Here is a 22155-nt window from a genome sequence, read left to right on the forward strand (position 1 = left end):
ATATATATATATAATTTGTCTTATTTTTTCAATAGAATAGCATATTCTATTGGCTGCGCCATCCAAATAAATGCAATAGTTTATTATTTTGTTAAACAGACACAGTCAACAGACCATAGGCTATATTTTATATTAAGACTATAATAGAATATAACAGAATAAAATGCAAACAATATTCTTCTGCCACGGGATCGTGTATTTCTATTTATTATGGATCCCCATTAGATGCTACCAAGGCAGCAGCTACTATTCCTGTGGTCCAGGAAAATGATGGCAATCATACAATTTTAAAACATTACAATACATTCGCTACAGATTTCACAACACATTGTGTGCCCTCAGACCCCTACTCTACTACCACATATCTACCACACAAAATCTGTGTGTATAGTGCGTACTGTATGTTATCGTGTGTATGCATGTAGAACCGCGGTCATATAAAAAAAAAAAAAAGTATTTTTAAACAGAACCCAAGTCAATGCTTTTCTGATCTTCCAATTGACCGATAGAAAATGATAGCAATCCTATTTTCAAAAGGATGTGAGTCTCTTGTTCATGTTTCACAATCTCCCGCGGGCTTTTGGAGTTGCCTATGCGTGATCGAGCAGACAAATTGGCCTGCTCTTGATTTAGGCTACATTATTGCATGCTAAATGTTTCTGATCAGTGATAGATGAGGAAACAAAAATACGAGCAATACCACCTCCACTTATTTGCAGAGCCAGAAACCAATTAAGCAAATAGCCTACAGATAGAGATTCAGTGAAACAAAATCACATTGATTATCAAGTGAAGACTTTGGTCGGGAGTAGGCCTAGGCTACTAAGCGACTGAATGAAAAGCAAAATAATCCACTTTTAACCATTTGTGCTTTGCTGAAAAAATATTGTTCATTGTGGTATGGGTCAGATTGACCCACACAGTTTAAACACAGACTGTCAAAGAATCAAGTAAAAACAAACACAGCGTTATTTTGTCTTGTCTGACCTTTTCATGAAGAAGAAATACAAGAACATTTGATTTCAAAAACTTTATATTTAAGAACTATTTATTAAACATATTTCCTTTTTCACAAATGAGCATTTTCTGTTTCCCCAAGAAGGCATTTGTTTTGTATTTCCCAGTAATGGTAACAATTCGGTGTGATTTGACCCTATTGGTCAAAATGTTCCCTTCAGCCTTTCACTCCACATGTTGAACACAATGTTTGTGTGTCCTTTCTGCAGTTGTATTTATTGAATTCTACACAAGTGGTTTAGCTTTTACTGTCTTGGCAATTTTGATTACATTGGAAGCTGACAGTCGACCTTGACTTCTTTGTGGTGACAGTGACCATTCTATATTACCATCAGTATGTTCACATTTTGAAGTTAGGTTCATGACCCTAAATGAAGAAAAGTCATTTAATTTCATGGAGAAAAGGAGAGGTTAACTGGTCAAATTGACCCACAACATAACAGGAGGGTTAAAATACATAGATTCACTATAAGTTTGCATGCTGTTATGTCAAATTAATGCCACCACTTATGATTACTCAATTTTTCTCGCGGCAGACACAATGATTTATGAAAACTTGCTTGATTGGTCGATGTCCTCATTGGGGTTTTACAGATGTTTAATATGTTTTATGTACACACTTTATTAGAATATTTATGAAAGGCACATTGTTATATTTGGTAACATTTGAATTATTTCCCCTCGACTCCAACCCCATTCAATGCATTGAACGGATGTGGTTGGAGCTATGTCTACATAAGGCTGCTAATAAAATAAAATAAAACTCACAAAGGCCTTAAGGCCGACACGCAAAGCTTATTAAAGAGCAGTGTGCGGGTTACTTCTTTTTTCTCATCTTATTCAACTGTTACCATGCATCTGCAAAAAAGATAGCTCAGACGCGCGAGTGCCTTTTTTTGAATTTTGAGGTCAAATACAGTCAACAGATTGTTCCAAACAAGAATAATGCAGCTTTCCTCTTTGCTTCTTAAAATAAATCGTTCTATTTCTATGATTCAAACAGTTCTCCCAAATGTTTTGATCTACAGTGTATTACAAGTCAAATCGCAATCACAATATTTTGCCCATATCTTGCAGTCTTAGTACCAAGGTATAGTTCCCTATTTAGGTTTCTGTTGCTATTATTTACTGCAATACAAGTGTGTACTTTTGTGCATTTTCATATCTTGCTTTTTTTTCCTATGGGGAGGAGTCTGCTTCTAATTGCTTGTAAGGGATCTGCCTTTGGACCGCCTTTCCGATAGAGGAGCAGATATTCACCATTTAATTGACTTGAATCCTGTTATGCTTAACCAAAGAGCAGGGTGTGTGAACATTCTTTAATTTATGCTAATTGCATTTTCCAACTAAAGTTTCACATGAAGTGTAATATTCGGAGTCTCTGAAAATAAGACTTTTTTTCTCCCCCCATTCCTGGCAACCAACATGAAAAGGAAAAAGATATCTTGCTTAAATTGTTACGTCATTTCTGATCTGTACCATGGTATTTGATTTCCCATCAATATATATGTTATACCCATGGTGATTTGTCATGCTGAAATTAATGGAAATGGTCCCTGATAATTTTCACCTCACAGCACATCTGCAGTGTGTATGCTTAGGTCATGCATGCATTTATGCCAACTGTAATTCAAGAGTAGAAATAACAATGCTCATACAACTGTGGCTTGACAGATTAGAATAATCTATTTATTTTTCCTGAAATTAGCCATCAGGGAATATTAGGGCCAGAGCCTAGTTCCCTCCATTTTATAGGTTTGGTTACATGGGAGGGGGTAAGTTAGAACTTGATCACTGATGTGATGGGCTTTTGTGTAAATAGTCACACTTCACTGTGTTCTAATAAGAAAAATTTTAGATTTTTAAGGGACTGAAGGTGTAGGCCACTAGGCCTAGTCTGAAAGTGGACAATTTCATCTGTCACACAGTGGCTTCCCTGTGTATATGTAACTTATTTACACTTAACAAAAATACAAACACAAATTGTAAAGTGTTGGTCTGATGTTTAACGAGCTGAAATAAAATATCTCTGAAATTTTCCATACACAAAAAGCTTAGTTCTCTCAAATTTTGTGCGCAAATTTGTTTACATCCCTATTACTGAGTATTTGTCCTTTGCCAAAATAAACCATTCACCTGACAGGTGTGGCATATCAAGAAGCTGATTAAACAGTGCGATCATTACACAGGTGCATCTTGTGCTGGGGACAATAAAAGGCCACTCTAAAATGTGCAGTTTTGTCACAACACAATGCCACAGATGTCTCTAGTTCTGAGGGAGTTTGCAATTGGCATTCTGACTGCAGGAATGCCCACCAGGGCTGTTACCAGATAATTTAATGTTAATTCCTCTACCATAAGCCGCCTCCAATGTTGTTTTAGAGAATTTGGCAGTATGTCCAACTGGCAAGCTATTGCTAGTAATGTATTACAACGATTGGATGACTTTGGGAGTTTCAGTAAGCAACAATTTGATTACATTCATTCAATTGCGTTATTAGCCTACTTTATTTCAATATTTTCGTCATTCAGTGATAATTATTTCCACTAAAATTCTTTATGGATCCATCCAGTTGTGATAAAGTTAAGTAAACACTGCATTCTTAGTGGCGGGCCTTGCGAATAGATGGGAGAAGTGACATGCCTCAAAGTTCAGAGGATGGTTATTGTCCGCTGCTTAGCAACCATCAAGAGTTTAAGAGTGTAGTGCGTGCCAATGCCGGTTCAGCATTACAGCTACATTTCATACTAAACCGTAGGCAGAAGTTTACCGAATTGATTACTAGGTTGTTAGGCTGAAAAAAAGGTTTTGGCTTTGATACCGACAATACCCTTCAGATATAAGGAAAATAGTTGGGGGGGGGGGGGGGGTGTTAATCCATCCTCATTAAGCAGCAATGTTCTCAAACATTTTAACATACATGTTAGGAAGCCTCCATGGAGCCTACTGCCAGTTGTACTAGCCTGTAACTGAAAGTGCTCTCCATTTGATGTTTTACTTCTCCTTGGTAGAGTAAACAACATGTGGGCTTCCTCATTGTCGATTCACAGTACTTCCCCCAGGCCTGCCTGCATTACTCACAACAAGCGGTCGGAGGAGGCCTCTCATGAAAATGAATTAAAACTAATGCTAATTGGACGATAATGAAACCATATGCATCCATGTGCATGAACTAAAAGGATTCAGTTTGTCTCGTGCCGCTCGCCTGTTCTGTGATGTGTTGAACCTAAATTAGATTGCTGTGGGCTTCTTCCGCCCCAAAATATTACCCTTTTAAAGGTTGGTTGCTCTGTGAGTGCTGTGAAGTTGTGGTTGCTGACCTGGGGGCCACAGTGGGAGGAACAGCAGCAGTCTCATAAAGGCAGGGCCTGCTGCATGTGGAGGGGAAACTGCACACCCCTGCTTTTGTATGCAAATGCCCCTCTGCAAATAAATGCACCACCATAACAAAAAGAATGTGGCAGCAGCACCTAAGCACTCATTCACCTTTCAAAGCTCGGGCCCAACGTTGGAGCCAGTCTTGGGAAAACCAACTGTGACTTTTCACATTTCATTTGGGTCATCTGCCCGAGTGAGGCCTTTGAGCAGGGGGGGCTGTATGTATCAAAAGAGAGACCTCTCTTGCCATGGACCACTGTCTGGCAACAATGTCCTGAATAAAGGGAAGAATTTGTCTGTCAGATATGAATGTCTTTGAAAGCTATGTGAGATAAGCTTGAGTTTGTCTGCACACCTCTTCAATGAATGATAACCTACATGCTTATCTAGTAGCTTATAGGCTTGACGTCTGATTACTACCTCTGAGGGTTTAGAGCTTGATGTAGTCACCTCATACAAGTGCTTGGGAGTATGGCTAGACAGTACACTCCTTCTCTCAGCACATATCAAAGCTGCAGGCTAAGGTTAAATCTAGACTTAGTTTCCTCTATAGTATTCGCTCCTCTTTCAACCCAGCTGCCAAACTAACCCGGATTCAGATGACCATCCTACCCATGCTAGATTACAGAGACAAAATGTATAGATTGGCAGGTAAGGGTGCTCTCGAGCGGCTAGATGTTCTTTACCATTCGGCCATCAGATTTGCCATCACTGCACTCTATACTCCTGTACACTGGTCATCTCCATATACCTGTTGCAATACCCCACTGGTTGATGCTTCTTACCCTCTTAGCCCTCACTCCCCCTTATCTGAGATACCTACTGCAGTCCTCATCCTCCACATACAACACCCGTTCTGCCAGTCACATTCTGTTAAAGGTCCCCAAAGCGCACACATCCCGAGGTCGCTCCTCTTTTCAGTTCGCTGCAGCTTGCAACTGGAACGAGCTGCAACAAACACTCAAACTGGACAGTTTTATTGCAATCTCTTCATGCAGACTCAATCATAAACACTCTTACGAGAAGCAGCCACAACTGTCAGTGATGTATTGTTGTCTCTACCTTCTTGCCCTGTTGTCTGTGCCCAATCTTGTTTGCACCATGTTTTGTGCTGCTACCATGTTGTGTTGCAACCATGCTGTGTTGTCATGTGTTGCTGCCATGCTATGTCGTCTTAGGTCTCTCTTTATGTTGTGTTGTCTCATGTTGTGATGTTGGTTTTGTCCTATATTTGTTTTTTATATTTAATCCTCCGTCCCCGCAGGAGGCCTTTTTGCCTTTTTGGTAGGCCGTCATTGCAAATAAGAATTTGTTCTTAACGGACTTGCCTAGTTAATTAAGTTTAAATAAAAAAAGTGATATGAAATTCGTTAATTCACGAATGGCACCATCTTCCCTATATAGTACACAACTTTTGACTTAAGCCCTATGGGCCCTGGTTGAAAGTAGTGCACTATGTAGGGAATGGGCCTCCATTTGGGATACACTCTTTATCACACCTTTGACCTCAGAGGCTCCACCGCTTCCCATACTCCTAGTATGTAGGGTTGACCCTTTTGCATCAGGAAAATAGCTCATCCAAATGTGAGAAACATCACTGACGACAGCCAATTTAAATATTTAACAATTTCATTGAGTTCTGGAGTGCGCTCACCACAGGAACAAAACTATATTCTGTGAGAATAAGCCCTATCATGAAAACATTTTAATTTACATAATATGTACTAGGGATGCCGCGGTATGACATTTTTGATATCTGATATTTTCCTTGCCAAATAAATCGATCCCGATAACCGATATACATTTTTTTTGCGCCCTTTTAATTATTCTAGTACGGTTAAATAGTAGTCCCCATTACCAGTAAAACATAATCAAAATATTTTTCTTTCACTTACTTGCTGTGCCGTTTCATTGTTAATTTGTTCAGTCTTAACCAGGATTTCATCATACGTGTCAAGCAGTGAAGTTTCAGCTCTGTCTGTCCGTGGCCTCTCTTCCTCGGTGCGCACTGTCACTGTGTCCATTCCATCTTGTGCAGCTGTGTCTGTAACATTTCACATAAACCCTGTTCCTTGTCTGCATCAAAGTAGCGGTCCTTGTAACTAGCATAGAGCATGGTGGAATTGCTTGTTCACAGCCTCTAGTAGAGTACTTTTCCAAGTTAACCCCTTTGTTGGCATTTTTGTTGAGCAGGCGTTTCAATGCCATGGCAGCGTATCACGTCTGATGCAGGCGCAGTTGAGCTTATTTATGAAATCAGGGTTTCTAATGGAGCTAGGAGTGTTCATGTTTCAAACATGTTCTCAAATGCCATTGAAATGGCAGCAGCGGTATGAGAACCAGCACATTCTTCAGCATGCAAAATGGCTTTCGTCAGTACGAAATCCTTGTCGACCCACTGTGCTGTCAGACTCAATGCTCACGGGGCTGACATTGCTGGTCCAAATGTTAGTCATGTAGCTAATAGCAGTGACGTCCATAGCAAATAGCTCATGGATGTGAGTTTCAACAATACTGTGTAACTCCGGTACGGCAAAATCTGAAAAATAGAGCCTATTTGGTAGTGTGTACCGGTGCTCGACCAGTCGGCGAAAGCCAACATCATCCACGACAGAGATTGGTTGATTGTCAATGGCAATGAATTCTATTATCTAGGCGTTAATGGATTTAGCCTTTGAGTTGACTCGCTGAAATTTTCTTACTCTTTCAAATGACTGCTTGACTTGTTGACTTCTCAGTCCACACAGCAGACGTTGTGGGCTAGGTTAGGAATGCTGTGTTGCATGTTTAGCTCTATTTTCCGTGGCGTCATTACGTCATCTACCTACGCTACATTGGTATGCACGTCAGCTTTGACATTGTTTTTGAATCGGCCGTTGCCGATTTTTTAGCTAATATCGTCCGATTCCGATATGCTTACCAATATATCGTGCATCCATAATATGTACGTACACTTTTCAATTAACATTAGCGATGGGAATGTCACAAGCCACGAGAGGGTTCGGTTGACATTCTTGCTTCGCAGCTCAAAAGTACCGTAAATGTCGGAAGCCGCTAGCCAGGAGGCTAAGCATTGCAAACTATATTTAGGCCCACACTCTTGTCTTGAATAATGCAACAATTCACAAGCATGTGCAGACAATTAAACAATTTATTTTCTCGTCCATACACTCATTTATATTTGATCTTCAAGGCAAAAGCAGAGTTACTGCTAACGGATCATGTCTTCATCATGTAACGTTAGCCTATCAAAAATGACCTATTACCCTTCTAATACAAATAGAAGTACAGTAGGCCTACCTTAAAACATAACAAACCATGCTTATCTTTTATCAATATCATGCACATCATTAGGCTGTGGTAAATGCAAATTGTGTCTGAAAACGTGGGTATAATTCACATGGGAGTTGAGATGTTGAGCTGTTTTATATGGAAGCCCATTCCCACCACCCAAAAATAAAATGCATATTAACCCAGCAAAAAAAGAAACATCCCTTTTTCAAGACCCTGTCTTTCAAAGATAATTCATAAACATCCAAATAACTTCACAGATCTTCATTGTTAAGGGTTTAAACACTGTTTCCCATGCTTGTTCAATGGACCATAAACAATTAATGAACATGCACCTGTGGAACGGTCGTTAAGACACGAACAGCTTACAGAAGGTAGGCAATTAAGGTCACAGTTATGAAAACTTAGGACCCTAAAGAGGCTTTTCTGCGGACTCTGAAAAACACCAAAAGAAAGATGCCCAGGGTCCCTGCTCATCTGCGTCAACGTGCCTTACACGGAACCCAAACTGGCTGGGCCTGTGCGCCATAGTGCATACATTTATTTTGTCTCCCCACACCAAACGAGATCATGACACGCAGGTTAAAATATCAAAACAAACTCTGAACCAATTACATTAATTTGGGGACAGGTCGAAAAGCATTAAACATTTATGGCAATTTAGCTAGCTAGCTTACACTTGCTAGCTAATTTGTCCTATTTAGTTAGCTTGCTGTTGCTAGCTAATTTGTCCTGGGATATAAACATTGAGTTGTTATTTTACCTGAAATAAAACACACAAAACAGTCAACCGAATCGTTTCTAGTCATCTCTCCTCCTTCTAGGCTTTTTCTTCTCTTGACTTCATATTGCGATTGGCACCTTTCATAAATTAAGTGCATTACCGCAACTGACCTCATTCGTCTTTCAGTCACCCACATGGGTATAACCAATGAGGAGATGGCACATGAGTACCTGCTTCTATAAACCAATGAGGAGATGGGAGAGGCAAGACTTGCAGCGCGATCTGCGTCACAAATAGAATTGACTTCTATTATAGCCCTTGGCAACGCAGACTCTCGTTGGCGCAATAATTAAATAATATAGATTTCTAAATTAATTTGCAACGCTCCCACTCGCAGCGCCAGCGGTGTAGTCAGCCTGTCAGGCATGCTGCAAGGAGGCTTGAGGACTGCCGATGTGGCCAGGGCAATAAATTGCAATGTATGTACTGTGAGATGCCTAAGACAGCGCTACAGGGAGACAGGACAGACAGCTGATCGTCCTCGCAGTGGCAGACCACGTATAACAACACCTGTACAGGATTGGTACATCCAAACTTCACACCAGCGGGACAGGTACAGGATGGCAACAAAAACTGCCCGAGTTACGCCAGGAATGCACAATCCCTCCGTCAGTGCTCAAACTGTCCGCAATAGACTGAGAGAGGCTGGACTGATGGCTTGTAGGCCTGTTGTAAGGCAGGTCCTCACCAGACATCACAGGCAACAACGTCACCTATGGGCACAAACCCACCGTCGCTGGACCAGACAGGACTGACAAAAAGTTATCTTCACTGACGAGTCGCGGTTTTGTCTCACCAGGGGTGATGGTCGGATTCGCGTTGATCGTCGAAGGAATGAGCATTACACCGAGGCCTGTACTCTGGGGCGGGATCGATTTGGAGGTGGAGGGTCCATGTTCAGGGGCGGTTTGTCACAGCATCATCGGACTGAGCTTGTTGTCATTGCAGGCAATCTCAAAGCTGTGCGTTACAGGGAAGACATCCTCCTCCCTCATGTTGTACCCTTCCTGCAGGCTCATCCTGACATGACTCTCTAGCATGACAATGCCACCAGCCAGACTGCTCGTTCTGTGCGTGATTTCCTGCAAGACAGGAATTTCAGTGTTCTGCCATGGCCAGCGAAGAGCCCGTATCTCAATCCCATTGAGCATGTCTGGGACCTGTTGGATCAGAGGGTGAGGGCTGGGCCATTCCCCCCAGAAATGTCCGGGAACTTGCAAGGTGCCTTGGTGGAAGAGTGGGGTAACATCTCACAGCAAGAACTGGCAAATCTGTTGCAGTCCTTGAGGAGGAGATGCATTGCAGTATTTAATGCAGCTGGTGGCCACACCAGATACTGACTGTCAATTTTGATTATGAAGATGAATTCATCTCCCAGTGTCTGGTGGAAAACAGACTGAACCAGGTTTTCCTCTAGGATTTTGCCAGTGCTTTGCTCCATTCCGTTTATTTATCCTGAAAAACTCCCCAGTCCTTAACAATTTACAAGCATACCCATATCATGACGCAGCCAACACTTTTTGTAAAAATATGAAGAGTGGTACTCAGTAATGTATTGGATTTACCCCACTCAACTTTTTATCCTGGATACAATGTGTTAATTGCTTTGCCACATTTTCTGCAGTCACCATTGGCCTCATGGTGAAATCCCTCAGTGGTTTCTTTCCTCTCTGGCAACTGAGTTAGGAAGAATGCCTATGTCTTCGTGTGTAATTAATAACTTCACTATGCTCAAAGGTATATTCAATGTCTACTTTTTATTTTTTACCCGTCTACCAATAGGTGCCCTTCATTGCGAGACATTGAAAAAACCTCCCTGTTCTTTGCTGTTGCATCTGTGTTTGAAATTCAATGCTCGACATAGGAACCATACAATTATCTGTATGTGTGGGGTGGAGAGATGAGGTAGTCATTAAAAAATCATGTTAAACACTATTATTGCACAGAGTGAGTCCATGCAACTTATGTGAATTGTTAAGCACATTTTTACTTCTGAACTTATTTAAGCTTGCCATAACAAAGGGATGGAATACTTATTGACTCAAGACATTTCCGATGGTAATTCATGTGTTAACATTTCTAAAAACATCATTCCAGTTTGTCATAATGGGGTATTCTGTGTAGGCCAAATCTCAATTAATATTTTTTTAAATTCAGGCTGTAAAACATCAAAATGTGGAAAAAGTCAACGGGTGTGAATACTTTCTGAAGGCACTGTAGGTTATGTTTCTTAATTTGTAGCATTGTGAGGCGATTTCCATCTATCCACTTTGCAGAGATCAACATAGCAGGGCTGCTGGCAAATGTGTGGCGAGCTGGCATTTCAACCAGCACTTTTAATTATTGACACAAAAACATTGAAAAGAGGGACAAAGTACTGTTGTCCCATCTTAGCCCATAGATGTATTACTATTTCATACCCAGAGTTTTACCTGGTTAAGTTAGCCTACCAGATCAGGAGGAACTCTGGGCCCCAGAAGAACAATTCCCCCCCCCCCCCACCACTCTGGGACCTGTGGTGCCAACTCTGAAATCACACCACACTGTTACAACTGAAAAAACATTTCATATTTGTATAATCTACTATCTCACAATTTTGACTTGTGTAGTTTGACTTCCTTATCTCCAAATTTAGACTTGCATATCTAAAACTGTAGATGGGCATATTACCTTTTTATTTTGTATTATGGTGGCGGGAATGGGCTTCCAAAGTTTAACGTAGCTCAGTGCAGCTGGCAGCTACTGCGACAATTTCAAGATGTAACAGGCTGTTACTGCAATTTCGAGTAAAAACTCAAAACAAGTCTCAGATATAAGGAAATTGTATGTACATTTCAGCTGTTTCAAAATCATTGCTCTGCTATGACAACTTGTGTTAAGATCGAGACAGTTCTGTCTCCACTGCCCTGCTCAGTCGGACAACTGTGGGGTGAATGTTGTGCCTGACCTCCGGAGGTAATTTTGCAAGTTCACACAAGTTTTTTTTTTTCTGTCGAGAATCGATACCTCTCAAATGTCTCTTTGCTATCATCAATGGGAAAATGTTTCACGTGGCCCTGCACTAGCATTTATAATACAAAATACTGAAAAACAGACTGGATACAAATTATTTATTTTGAGTGTGACAGATTTTTTTGGACATCTAGAAATGCTTATTTTTACCCATTTCTTCAGATTTGAGAAACAGATGCATCAAGTCCTCAACTGGCAGCTTCATTAAGTAGTACCCGCAAAACACCAGTCTCAATGTCAACAGTGAAGAGGCAACTCCGGGATGCTGGCCTTCTAGGCAGAGTTCCTCTGTCCAGTGTCTGTGTTCTTTTGCCCATCTTTTCTTTTTATTGGCCAGTCTGAGCTATGGCTTTTTCTTTGCAACTCTGCCTAGAAGGCCAGCATCCCGGAGTCGCCTCTTCACTGTTGATGTTGAAACTGGTGTTTTGCCGGTACTATTTAATGAAGCTGCCTATTGAGAACTTGTGAGGCATCTGTTTCTCAAACTAGACACTAATGTACTTGTCCTCTTGCTCAGTTGTGCACCGATGCCTCCCACTCCTCTTTCTATTCTGGTTAGAGCCAGTCTGCGCTGTTCTGTGAAGGGAGAGGTACACAGCGCTGTACCAGATCTTCAGTTTCTTGGCAATTTCTTGCATGGAATAGTTTTCATTTCTCAGAACAAGAATAGACTGACGAGTTTCAGAAGAAAGTTATTTGTTTCTGGCCATTTTGAGCCTGTAATCGAACCCACAGATGCTAATGCTCCAGATACTCAACTAGTCTAAAGAATTGCTTCTTTAAAATCAGAACAGTTTTCAGCTGTGCTAACATAATTGAAAATGGAATTTCTAATAATCAATTAACCTTTTTAAAATTATAAACTTGGGTTAGCTAACACAACGTGCCATTGGAACACAGGAGTGATGGTTGCTGATTATGGGCCTATGTAGATATTCCATTAAAAATCAGCTGTTTCCACCCACATTGTTAATGTTGCAATGACTAATGTCTACACTGTATTTCTGATCAAATCAAACTTTATTTGCCACATGCGCCGAATACAACAAGTGTAGACTTTACAGTGAAATGCTTACTTTCAAGCCCTTAACCAACAGTGCAGTTCAAGAAGAAGAAAATATTTACCAAGTATACTAAAATAAAAAGTAACAATAAAAAGTAACACAATTAAGAATAACAATAACGATGCTATATACAGGGAGCACCGGTACCGAGTCAGTGTGCAGGGGTTCAGGCTAGTTGATGTAATCTGTACATGTAGGTGTACAAACAAACAGCGAGTAGCAGCAGTGTACAAGGAGGGGTGGTCAATATAAATTGTCCGGTGGCGATTTTTATGAATTGTTCAGCAGTCTTATGGCTTGGGGGTAGATGCTGTTGAGGAGCCAATTGGTCCTAGACAGAGAAAACAGTCTATAACTTGGGTGACTGGAGTCTCTGACAATTCTATGGTCTTTCCTCTGACACCGCCTATTATATAGGTCCTGGATAGCAGGAAGCTTGGCCCCAGTGATGTACTGGGCCGTTCGCACTACCCTCTGTAGCGCCTTAGGGTCAGATGCTGAGCGGTTGCCATACCAGGCGGTGATGCAACCATTCAGGATGCTCTCGATGGTGCAGCTGTAGAACCTTTTGAGGATCTGGGGACCCATGCCAATTTTTTTCAGTCTCCTCAGGGGGAAAAGGTTTTGTTGTGCCCTCTTCATGACTGTCTTGATATGTTTGGACCATGATATTTCTTTGGTGATGTGGACACCAAGGAACTTGTAACTCTCGACCCACTCCACTACAGCCCCGTTGATGTTAATGGGGGCCTGTTCTTTCAAAGACCAGGACATTTCTAAGTGACCCAAAACTGCACTATTGCAAAGTAATAGATGATTAGCACTGGGTTCTACTTATCTTTGAGTGACTGTGACGGAGTGGTGGATTTGTGGCAAGAACAAAGGCCACGAAGCTCAGTCTTGAATTCCTTGTGTCCTCCAAAAGGAAATTATTTGCATGAAGCTAGTAGCTATTCTCGCCTTGTGTTAACCAGGCTGCTGTCTGCTGTAACCTGAGCTGTAGAGATAAAGCATGATTGATTGATATTTATGGCCCATGCTGCCTTATCCTATTATTTTTGGGGAAAACCAGCAGTGTAAAGGGTTGTGTCCCAAATGCCACCCTATTCCCTATATAGTCCACTACTTTTGACCAGAGGGAATAGGGTGCCATTTAAGAGCCCTCGTTTGTATAGTGTTTTCCTACCCCCTTCAGGGAGCAGCTGCTCTGAGGGAGATAGAACACCTTACTGTGATTCCGGATGGCCCTCCATACTAAGAAAGTGTAACAAAAGCCCCTGAGTCACCTCCTCTCTGTTGTCCCACATGGTTTACAGCTGGAATGCCACACAATTTGATAAAGACAGAGCTCCAATCATGCTCCAAATCAGTTAATTGCAGTAATTTCCTTCTTTTGACAGTCAGGCTCAGCCCCTAAATCCCCAGCTGCCAATTAAGGTTGCTAATTTGCGATGCTGTTGAATAGTTAGCTGTTGTCCTCTGGGACACACAGGTCTCTGTTTCAGCCTAGGTAGTTAAGGAGGAGAATGGGCGGCAGGTAGCCTAGTGGTTAGAGTGTTGGGCCAGTAACCGAAAGGTTGCAAGTTCGAATCCCCGAGTTGACAAGGTAAAAATCTGTCGTTCTGCCCCCCCAGTTAACCCACTATTCCTAGGCCATCATTGTAAATAAGAATTTGTTCTTAACGGACTTGCCTAGTTAAATAAAGGTAAAAAAATATATATTTAAAAAAAATACACCTATTGTTATTAGGGTTGGGAGAAATCCCAATTTTCATACTGTTTCTGTCCGTTACCGGGGTATACGGTATTACCACATATGTGCGCACAAAAAAACATCTTGATCCGGGAGGGGATTGAATGTATCTGTTGTAACCAAGAAGCTTGATCTTGACATCTAGTCTCTTCGCTAACAAGTTACCAAGCCACATGCATATCTGGAGCCCCGAGCTGGATATAATTCATGACACATCTTAGATTTCCTATAGCTATACTTAACCTATAAGCAATGGCGTAACACGCACCCCCGCATAATTATAATATATATATTTTTAAATGGTATTGAAAATCATACTGTCTGTATTTTGAAATAACCCTGTATACGGTATATCTCCAAAGCCTAATTGTTATATCCCAATTTTGATGTGGTGAAGTTTTTTTCAATAGTGACAGACAGTGTACAGTTCAGTAGGTCAGTTTCAGTATCACACCCCTCTCTGTCTGTGTCTGGTTTGTCTTTTACCTCAGTTCTTTCCTTCCCCACCTGTTGGCCAGGGTTTCTGGATAAAGGATGTCAGGCTATTGTCCATTGGAGGAGCTGCTTGTATGTACGGGTTACCATGGTGACCTGGCTAGTGCTTACGAACAGGTATAGGTTGTTCTATGTGTCTGTGTAGGGCTTGAGGTAAAGACTTGTTGCCGGACACAAAACATCCTCTGTTGTACTATGCAGCAGAGGCTCTGGGTGTGGACGCAACTGGCAAACACAGGGGGAATTAAGTAAAGGAAATTGAAGTTGCAGTCTAAAATGTAGTTTTGTGTCCAATGTTATAATTGTTATGCTATTCAAAGTGGTGATTCATCCTTGAAATAAAGGACGTTGTTTTATTGACTTCTTTGAACAAGTGGTAAATGTCAAGTTTCCCCCCTCAGAAAGAAAAGAACACTGCGTAAGCACTGTGGTAATTAGGCAGAATATTCACATCACCACCGTATTTAAGATTGCCAAAGAGCTGCTACTTCACACAACAGTAAGCAAATTCAATAGGCTTATAGTCTACTTCTGCTAAGATCAAAACCGAAAGGACTTTATTTTCTTTGAGGAACCATATTTACCCTTGAGCTTTTCTCTTGGGGAAAAAAATAAGTGAATTCTCTAGTTTTGAGCCTGGTAGTAGAAGTTGAAGATCCTATATACATATATTTGTAATGATGACTGCATTACAATAGGCGTGTGTGTGTGTGCGTGTGTGTGTGTGTGTGTTTTAGGAGGAGGACCTATTCTATATTGGCAGTGATTAGCAACCAAAGCATGCCCCTGAAACCCCATCCAGGACAGGTGGCAGAACCTCACCCTGGCTCCCAGACATTCCAGACAGGCTTCTGGAGGGTTGGATTTTTCCCTGGCCATGTGGAACGGGCCTGGTCAGGGCCTGCTGCTGGACATCTCTGCCTGGCTGATGCCTGACCAGAGTATTCATAGATGCCAGAAGTGCCAGTTGCCTTAGTTCCAGTCACATATTTAGTTCTCTTTCTGTCTTTCACACCTGTATAGTAGACACACGGGCACGTCGTTTCTCTCACTGTAGCTGCTATTTGTGTGCTTTGCTTTGACCCCTGCCGGGTCACAAACTGGCAGAGTTCTTTAGCTTCCAGCTGGCAAGACATCACTGCTAATTGTTTTTAGACCCATATGCCACAAAACAAGCATACGACCGTGTGGGGACTCAACTCCAGGACACCCACACAGTGACAGCCTCATTACTCAATAACCTAAAGGATTCCCTCCCTATAGCTGTGGAGCTGTTCTGATTCATTATCCCCATGTCTCTTTTCTCCTGACTCTCTCACAGCCCAAGCAGCAATCCCAGCTTTGTGTGGTAGCGGAGTGCTGCATTATGCGAAATGTGATTCACACAGACTGAGGCATGCTCACCATGGCTCATATTATTTGGCGCAGAGCGCCTCAAGCTTTGGAGCCGCCTACTGTGGCTGGTGTGTCCACCCCCCCACCCACACACACACAATCAGGGGCTTTGACCTTTAATGCTTTTCAGTGCTCTAACAACTGTAGTTGTCAAAGTGTCCGAGGCCGATTTAGGACCTTAAGCCCTCTGTCTGTTTCCAGGGGGAATGTTAAGTGAGGGGGACATAGTGTTTCCTGTCCTGTCATTGAAAAAACTGCTTTGTTGCACCCAACAAAAGTGCAAGGTTCGAATCACCTCATAAAACCCCAAATGCTTTAAAGCCTTCTGGCCTTGTTCCTGCACACATATTAGACTAGTCCTGGACTAAAAAGAATGCTGGTGAGATTCTTCATTGAATTGGCTTTTTAGTCCAGAACTAGGTTTAGTGCCTAATCTGTAGTTGTCTGCGAAACCGGTCCTTTTCATTTAATTGAAATCTGTCTTTGCTAGCCTACAGTTTGACTGGTGTTGTAATTCATGCATATTTCTTGGGTATTCTACAGCTATACGAGTGCAAATGAAAGCTCATCAAATTAGACATGTTTGAGTTGTCTCTGAAGGATCTGCCCTGCCTCTTTTCAACGACCTCAGTCCTGAGAATGGGATGATGACGGTTAGATAGCAAATGTTCTTAAACCAACCAGACAAACGAGCTTCTGCAGCTGAGCATGGAGAAGTTATGTAAGGGGAATAGCCAGTGGCGTACCCTCCCTGAGACCAGATGAACATGTAAAAGCAGCCTTCTGACTAGCCTAAATGGTCTCATCTTCCTTAGTATTTTTTCTGCACAGATTTGAAGTCATCTGTTCAGATGGAGGTATACACATCGTTCCTGTTCCTCTTCAATAGACACGGTTGGTAATTAGTTAGTGATAGACGTATGGGTTTCTGTGGACGCGGTCGTTGGGATTTCTAAGAAACACAGACAAACTCCAATTCAATTTTTACACCTACTTCGGAGAGTCCATTTTGTGGCCTTGAATTCCCCTGAGAAATGTGGCAATTTCACATGGTAGCTAGCTACATTTGAACAGTAGCAGGTGTGAGAAGGTTCCGTTCTCTTGGGTGTTTAGGCAGTGAAGCTTTGTGGTATGTTGTTTCACATGCATCCAGAAATATATCTGTTAACTCTGCACCTACATCTCTGTGTAGTCTACCATTCCACAGTACAGTGCTATCACGGGATGGGAAAAAGTTATATTCTTCTCAGCATTGACGATTAATGATAGACGCTCCAGTGATGACACTCAAGCTTAGTTGATTCTCTTTTTCAAAAGAACTTTAAGTCCCTGTATTTCAGTGTTGGAAATGATGAGTAATACATTGCACCGGATAATTTTGTTCCTGCCTCCTGTAATCTTTGTATGGGAAATTGGAGGGATTCAGAAGGAGCTGAGCTGTTCACTCACTCACTCCCCAGTCAATTAGCCAACTGGCACACAGTTTCTTAATGGAGCTCAGCTACCCATATGTTGTACATATACAATGAATACATTGATTGTGAAACAGCATAGGGTGCCATTTGGGACCCCGATCATTGACTGACTTGCTTTCGGCATAGTAAATAAACCTCTGGGAATAGTGCCTCCTTTGGACTCAACCTTGTTAGTCCATGGAGATTGATTAAGCCTGAAGGGCCCCTATAGCACTTTCCACTAATGCTCAGTGACATGTGGGCATGACCTATGCGATCTGCTTTCTTCCTAACTACTCTGTACCAATGCACCACCCAGACATCCATTTTTAATCACTGCTTTCTTCCTAACTACTCTGTACCCTGTTCACTATATAGTTCACCATGGACCCTAGTTAAAAGTAGTGCACTATATAGCGAATAATGTGCCATTTGGGACGGAAGCATCTCACCAGTAGGAAAAGGTCACATCCTGCACCAGACATCCTGGAGGAGCAGTGAGGCAGTTTAATGGACACAAGGCAGTGCACTTTGTATTGTTACATACTTTTATATATTTATTTTTGCTAGATTAGGTAGGCTATCATGCTTGGTTTCAATGTGATGATTATTTATTGGGCAAGGGAATTAAATGCCACATACATCACTGGTGTTTGTTTTTTAAAAGCTATATTTGTTATGTAATTTAGTTATAGTAGGCTTTGTTTTATGACAAGGTAAGGGATTCACCTTCCCCAGTTTTGCATGTCAGTGGATAATGTAGGCGTAGTTGTTTTTAATCATATTTTCTCCCCCTTTTATTCTAATTCAATATTTACAAACCAAATCTGATATAATTGAAGATATTTTCAATAACATGCATTGGAGTGAAAATCCATTGTTTGGTGCTTAGCAGAGGACAACTCTGCCCTCTACAGACGAGCTGTGTTGACTTCACCTTATTTTCTCTGGGCTCAACAGAGTTGATGTTAATTCATTTTCCTACCTAAAACTGATTCCTCTCTGTGTCAGTGGGATCAACAATACAGCTGTGTCTCGTGAGGATCTGTGTTTGGTTAGGCAGCTGACTTGTATCAGTCATAATGAGGCCTAAGCAAAAATCAGTTCACTTCCCTATGGCTTCCTCTCATTGCATACAAAAGGTGGTGTATAAAGTTTCAAGAGTTAAGAGAAATGTTCAATATAACCTCTTCCTTGTTTAACAGATTTTCCTAATTTACCGCGGGATCTTCTGTCCTGCTTCGTCCTTCTGAAGTGTCTCTCTTGTCCCCTCTGTGCAGATGTGAAGGGACCACCCACACACCGCTTTTCCTGCGGCCAGTCACCCTACTCCGAGACCAGTATGTGGGAGAGGAAGTACTGCATCCTGACTGATAGCCAGCTCATCCTGCTCAACAAGGAGGAAGAGGTGAGTGAAGTTCCTCCTAATACTACCCCTACGCACACACACACTTTGAGGGACAAAGGAAGGTGTGCATTGTAGGGTGCTCCACCTTGCATCTCTAAAAATCAATCCCGGCTTCTGTGTGTGCAGAAAAAATTATTAAAGATCAGACCTAAATGTCCTATATTTCCCTGGTTGATAAAGTTCCTAAGCTACTGTGAAAACGATTACGGTTTCAGTATACATACTATAGAAAACATTATTTGCTGATGATGCCTTATTAATAGGGTGAGTGCTATTTGGAATCATTGGGATGCCCCTGCCCATAACCCTAACCCTTAGCTATTTTAAATGTCAACTTCAATGGGGTAGGGATGTCCCAAGGATCCCGGAAAGCACGGACCCTACTAACAGTGCCTCCCGTCTCCCCCTCTGTGTGATTCTCAGATGCCAGGTGAGGTGGTTGATGGTCCTACAGAGTCATCGAAGGGCAGGAGCCTACGTAGGACAGTCAGTGTCCCTTCAGAGGGACAGTTCCCTGAGTTCCAGGCAGAGGGCGCCCCCATGCTAGGTAAGACACACCACAGACTAGAAAGGAGAGGAGCCTCTGCAGTTACCGATCTGTTACACAATTCACTGACTAATGGGACAGGGAAACTTTGGCTGTCTCCCACATGGCACCTTAGTGTTTCTTTTTATTTTTGATGTATTATTTATTTATTTGTAATAATGGCAATTACAACAATACTGAATGAACACTTATTTTAACTTAATATAATACATCAATTTAGCCTCAAATAAATAATGAAACATGTTCAATTTGGTTTAAATAATGCAAAAACAAAGTGTTACCTTTATTTAACTAGGCAAGTCATTTAAGAACCAATTCTTATTTTCAATGAAGGCCTAGGAACAGTGGGTTAACTGCCTTGTTCACGGGCAGAACGACAGCTTTGTACCTTGTCGGCTCGGGGATTCGATCTTGCAACCTTACGGTTTACTAGTCCAACGCTCTAACCACTAGGCTACCTGCAGTATTCGCTTGTGTTTGAGGACTTCTTGTAGGTTTTTAAATGCATACAGACTCATCTGAACATTACTAACTGGTGCAACAAGAATTAAACTTGTCTACACAATGGCTCAGGACCATAGAGAAACGTTGAAATTCCTGATATGGGTGATGGTGGTGATTTGATCTCCATCTCCGTATCCCTCCTTGAGTTCGTATTACACACTCTGCGACAAAGGAGTAGTCTGCAAGTATGAAGAACAATATCACAGGCATCGGTGGATTAAAAAGAACTGCAAGCAGCGTCCGTTACATAACCGCGGCAGAGCTTTTTAGAAAATATGACATAGCTGCAGTAGGGAGTGTTATTATCAACTGAAATATCTTAATTATCTGATGATGAGTCTGTGGACTGCTGCTGCCCTCTTCCAGCCTGGTCTGTGAGAAACAGCTGTAAGCTCCCAAAGGGAACAAAATGACAAGTTATTAGCATAGGGTAACCTTGCAGTAATAACAGAAAGGACTGACAACTATGTTAAATGTCTTGTATCGGTTTTCCTGAGGGTTTCGTTTCATTTAGGCCGGTTAGTGGAGATGTTCTACTGCTGGCGTCCGTAGGACGGGAGATGTTCTGTGGTGTAGGTGTCTTAGAGAATGTATAGACGGAGACAAAGCACCCAGTGTCTAACCTCTATCCATCCATCTCACGTGGTCTGAGTAGCATGACTGACCCCAGTGCCTTGACGTGGGCTTTTCCCAGCCAGGGCATTCACTGAGGGAATCTGCGGGGGTGCAGCTGCTAGCTGGAGGGGTGCTGGGCTGGGGGGTCAGTAGGAATAGGGAAGGGGTCATTGGGCTGGTTGTATTGTGACAGCAGCTGATGGGTAGAGGAATGAGGACGGACATGGGTTGCCTCCCAAATGGCACACTATCCCCTATATAGTGCACTACTTTTGACCAGAGCCCTGGTCAAAAGTATTCAGTATATAAAGGAATAGGGTGCCATTTGAGACACCGGCCCTGTAACTGTGGGAGTTAGTCATTCTCATGACCCTCTTAATGTTCTCTGTCCTGCCCTAAAATGGGGGAGAGAGGGTTATTTATATGTTAATCTATAGTTTGCTTTGACAAAAGTGCCCCCAATGCTAGGTTCCAGGCCAATGCTAGGATTCTATGGGCATTCAACAATCATTTTGATTGACATATAAAGCAAACAACAAAAAAAGAGGAGGAAACTTTGAGATCAATAGAAAGCCTTCCTTCTTAGATATTGTCCATTATTTCACTTTGTTTACAAAGTATGGTGTTGCGAGAGATAAACGTAATAGAGATTTATATAATATAAGTATGTGGAGACCCCTTCAAATTAGTGGATTCGGCTATAATTTTTTTCCATTGCTGACACGTGTATAATATCGAGCACACAGCCATGCAATCGGCATAGAAATACATTGGCTGTAGAATGGCCTGTAATGAAGAGCTCAGTGACTTTCAATGTGACACTGTCATAGGATAACAGCTTTCCAACAAGTCAGTTCGTCAAATTTCTGCCCTGCTAGATGTTTCAGTAACCTTTTAAGTGCTGTTATTGTGAAGTGGAAATGTATAGGAGCAACAACGGCTCAGCCGCGACATGGTAGGCCACACAACGGGACCGCCGAGTGCTGAAGCACGTAGCGCGTAAAAATCAGTCCTCAGTTGCAGCACTCACTACCGAGTTCCAAACTGCCTCTGGAAGCAACTTCAGCACAACAACTGTTCGTCGGGAGCTTCATGAAATGGGTTTCCATGGCCGAGCAGCCACACACAAGCCTAAGATCACCATGTGCAATGCCAAGCATCGGCTGGAGTGGTGTGAACCTCGCTGCCATTGGACTGAAGCAGTGGAAATGCATTCTCTGGAGTGATGAATCACACTTCACCATCTGGCTGTCTGATGGTTGAATCTGGGTTTGGCGGATGCCAGGAGAACGCCAACTGTAAAGTTTTGTGGAGGAGGAATAATGGTCTGGGTGGATTTTCATGGTTCGGGCTAGGCCCCTTAGTTTCAGTGAAGGGACATCTTAACTATACAACATACATTCCAGACGATTCTGTGCTTCCAACTTTGTGGCAGCA

The 22155-nt window shown here is 42.1% G+C and overlaps 1 protein-coding gene across 10 annotated transcripts in view; it reads left to right on the forward strand.

The window, feature by feature from the left end:
* rasal2 (RAS protein activator like 2) overlaps window positions 1–22155 on the forward strand; it is an 82869-nt gene that overhangs the window by 27672 nt on the left and 33042 nt on the right. For all 10 annotated transcript variants that reach the window (XM_036966109.1, XM_021589522.2, XM_021589521.2 and 7 more), the window contains 2 exons: window positions 18925–19052; window positions 19476–19599. In XM_036966109.1, the coding sequence (XP_036822004.1) occupies window positions 18987–19052; window positions 19476–19599 (190 nt within the window). In that variant the 5' untranslated portion in view covers window positions 18925–18986. The remainder of the gene's footprint in view (window positions 1–18924; window positions 19053–19475; window positions 19600–22155) is intronic.

This window comes from Oncorhynchus mykiss, chromosome 28 (genome assembly GCF_013265735.2).
Source record: "Oncorhynchus mykiss isolate Arlee chromosome 28, USDA_OmykA_1.1, whole genome shotgun sequence".
In the NCBI taxonomy this organism is placed as follows: Eukaryota; Metazoa; Chordata; class Actinopteri; order Salmoniformes; family Salmonidae; genus Oncorhynchus; species Oncorhynchus mykiss.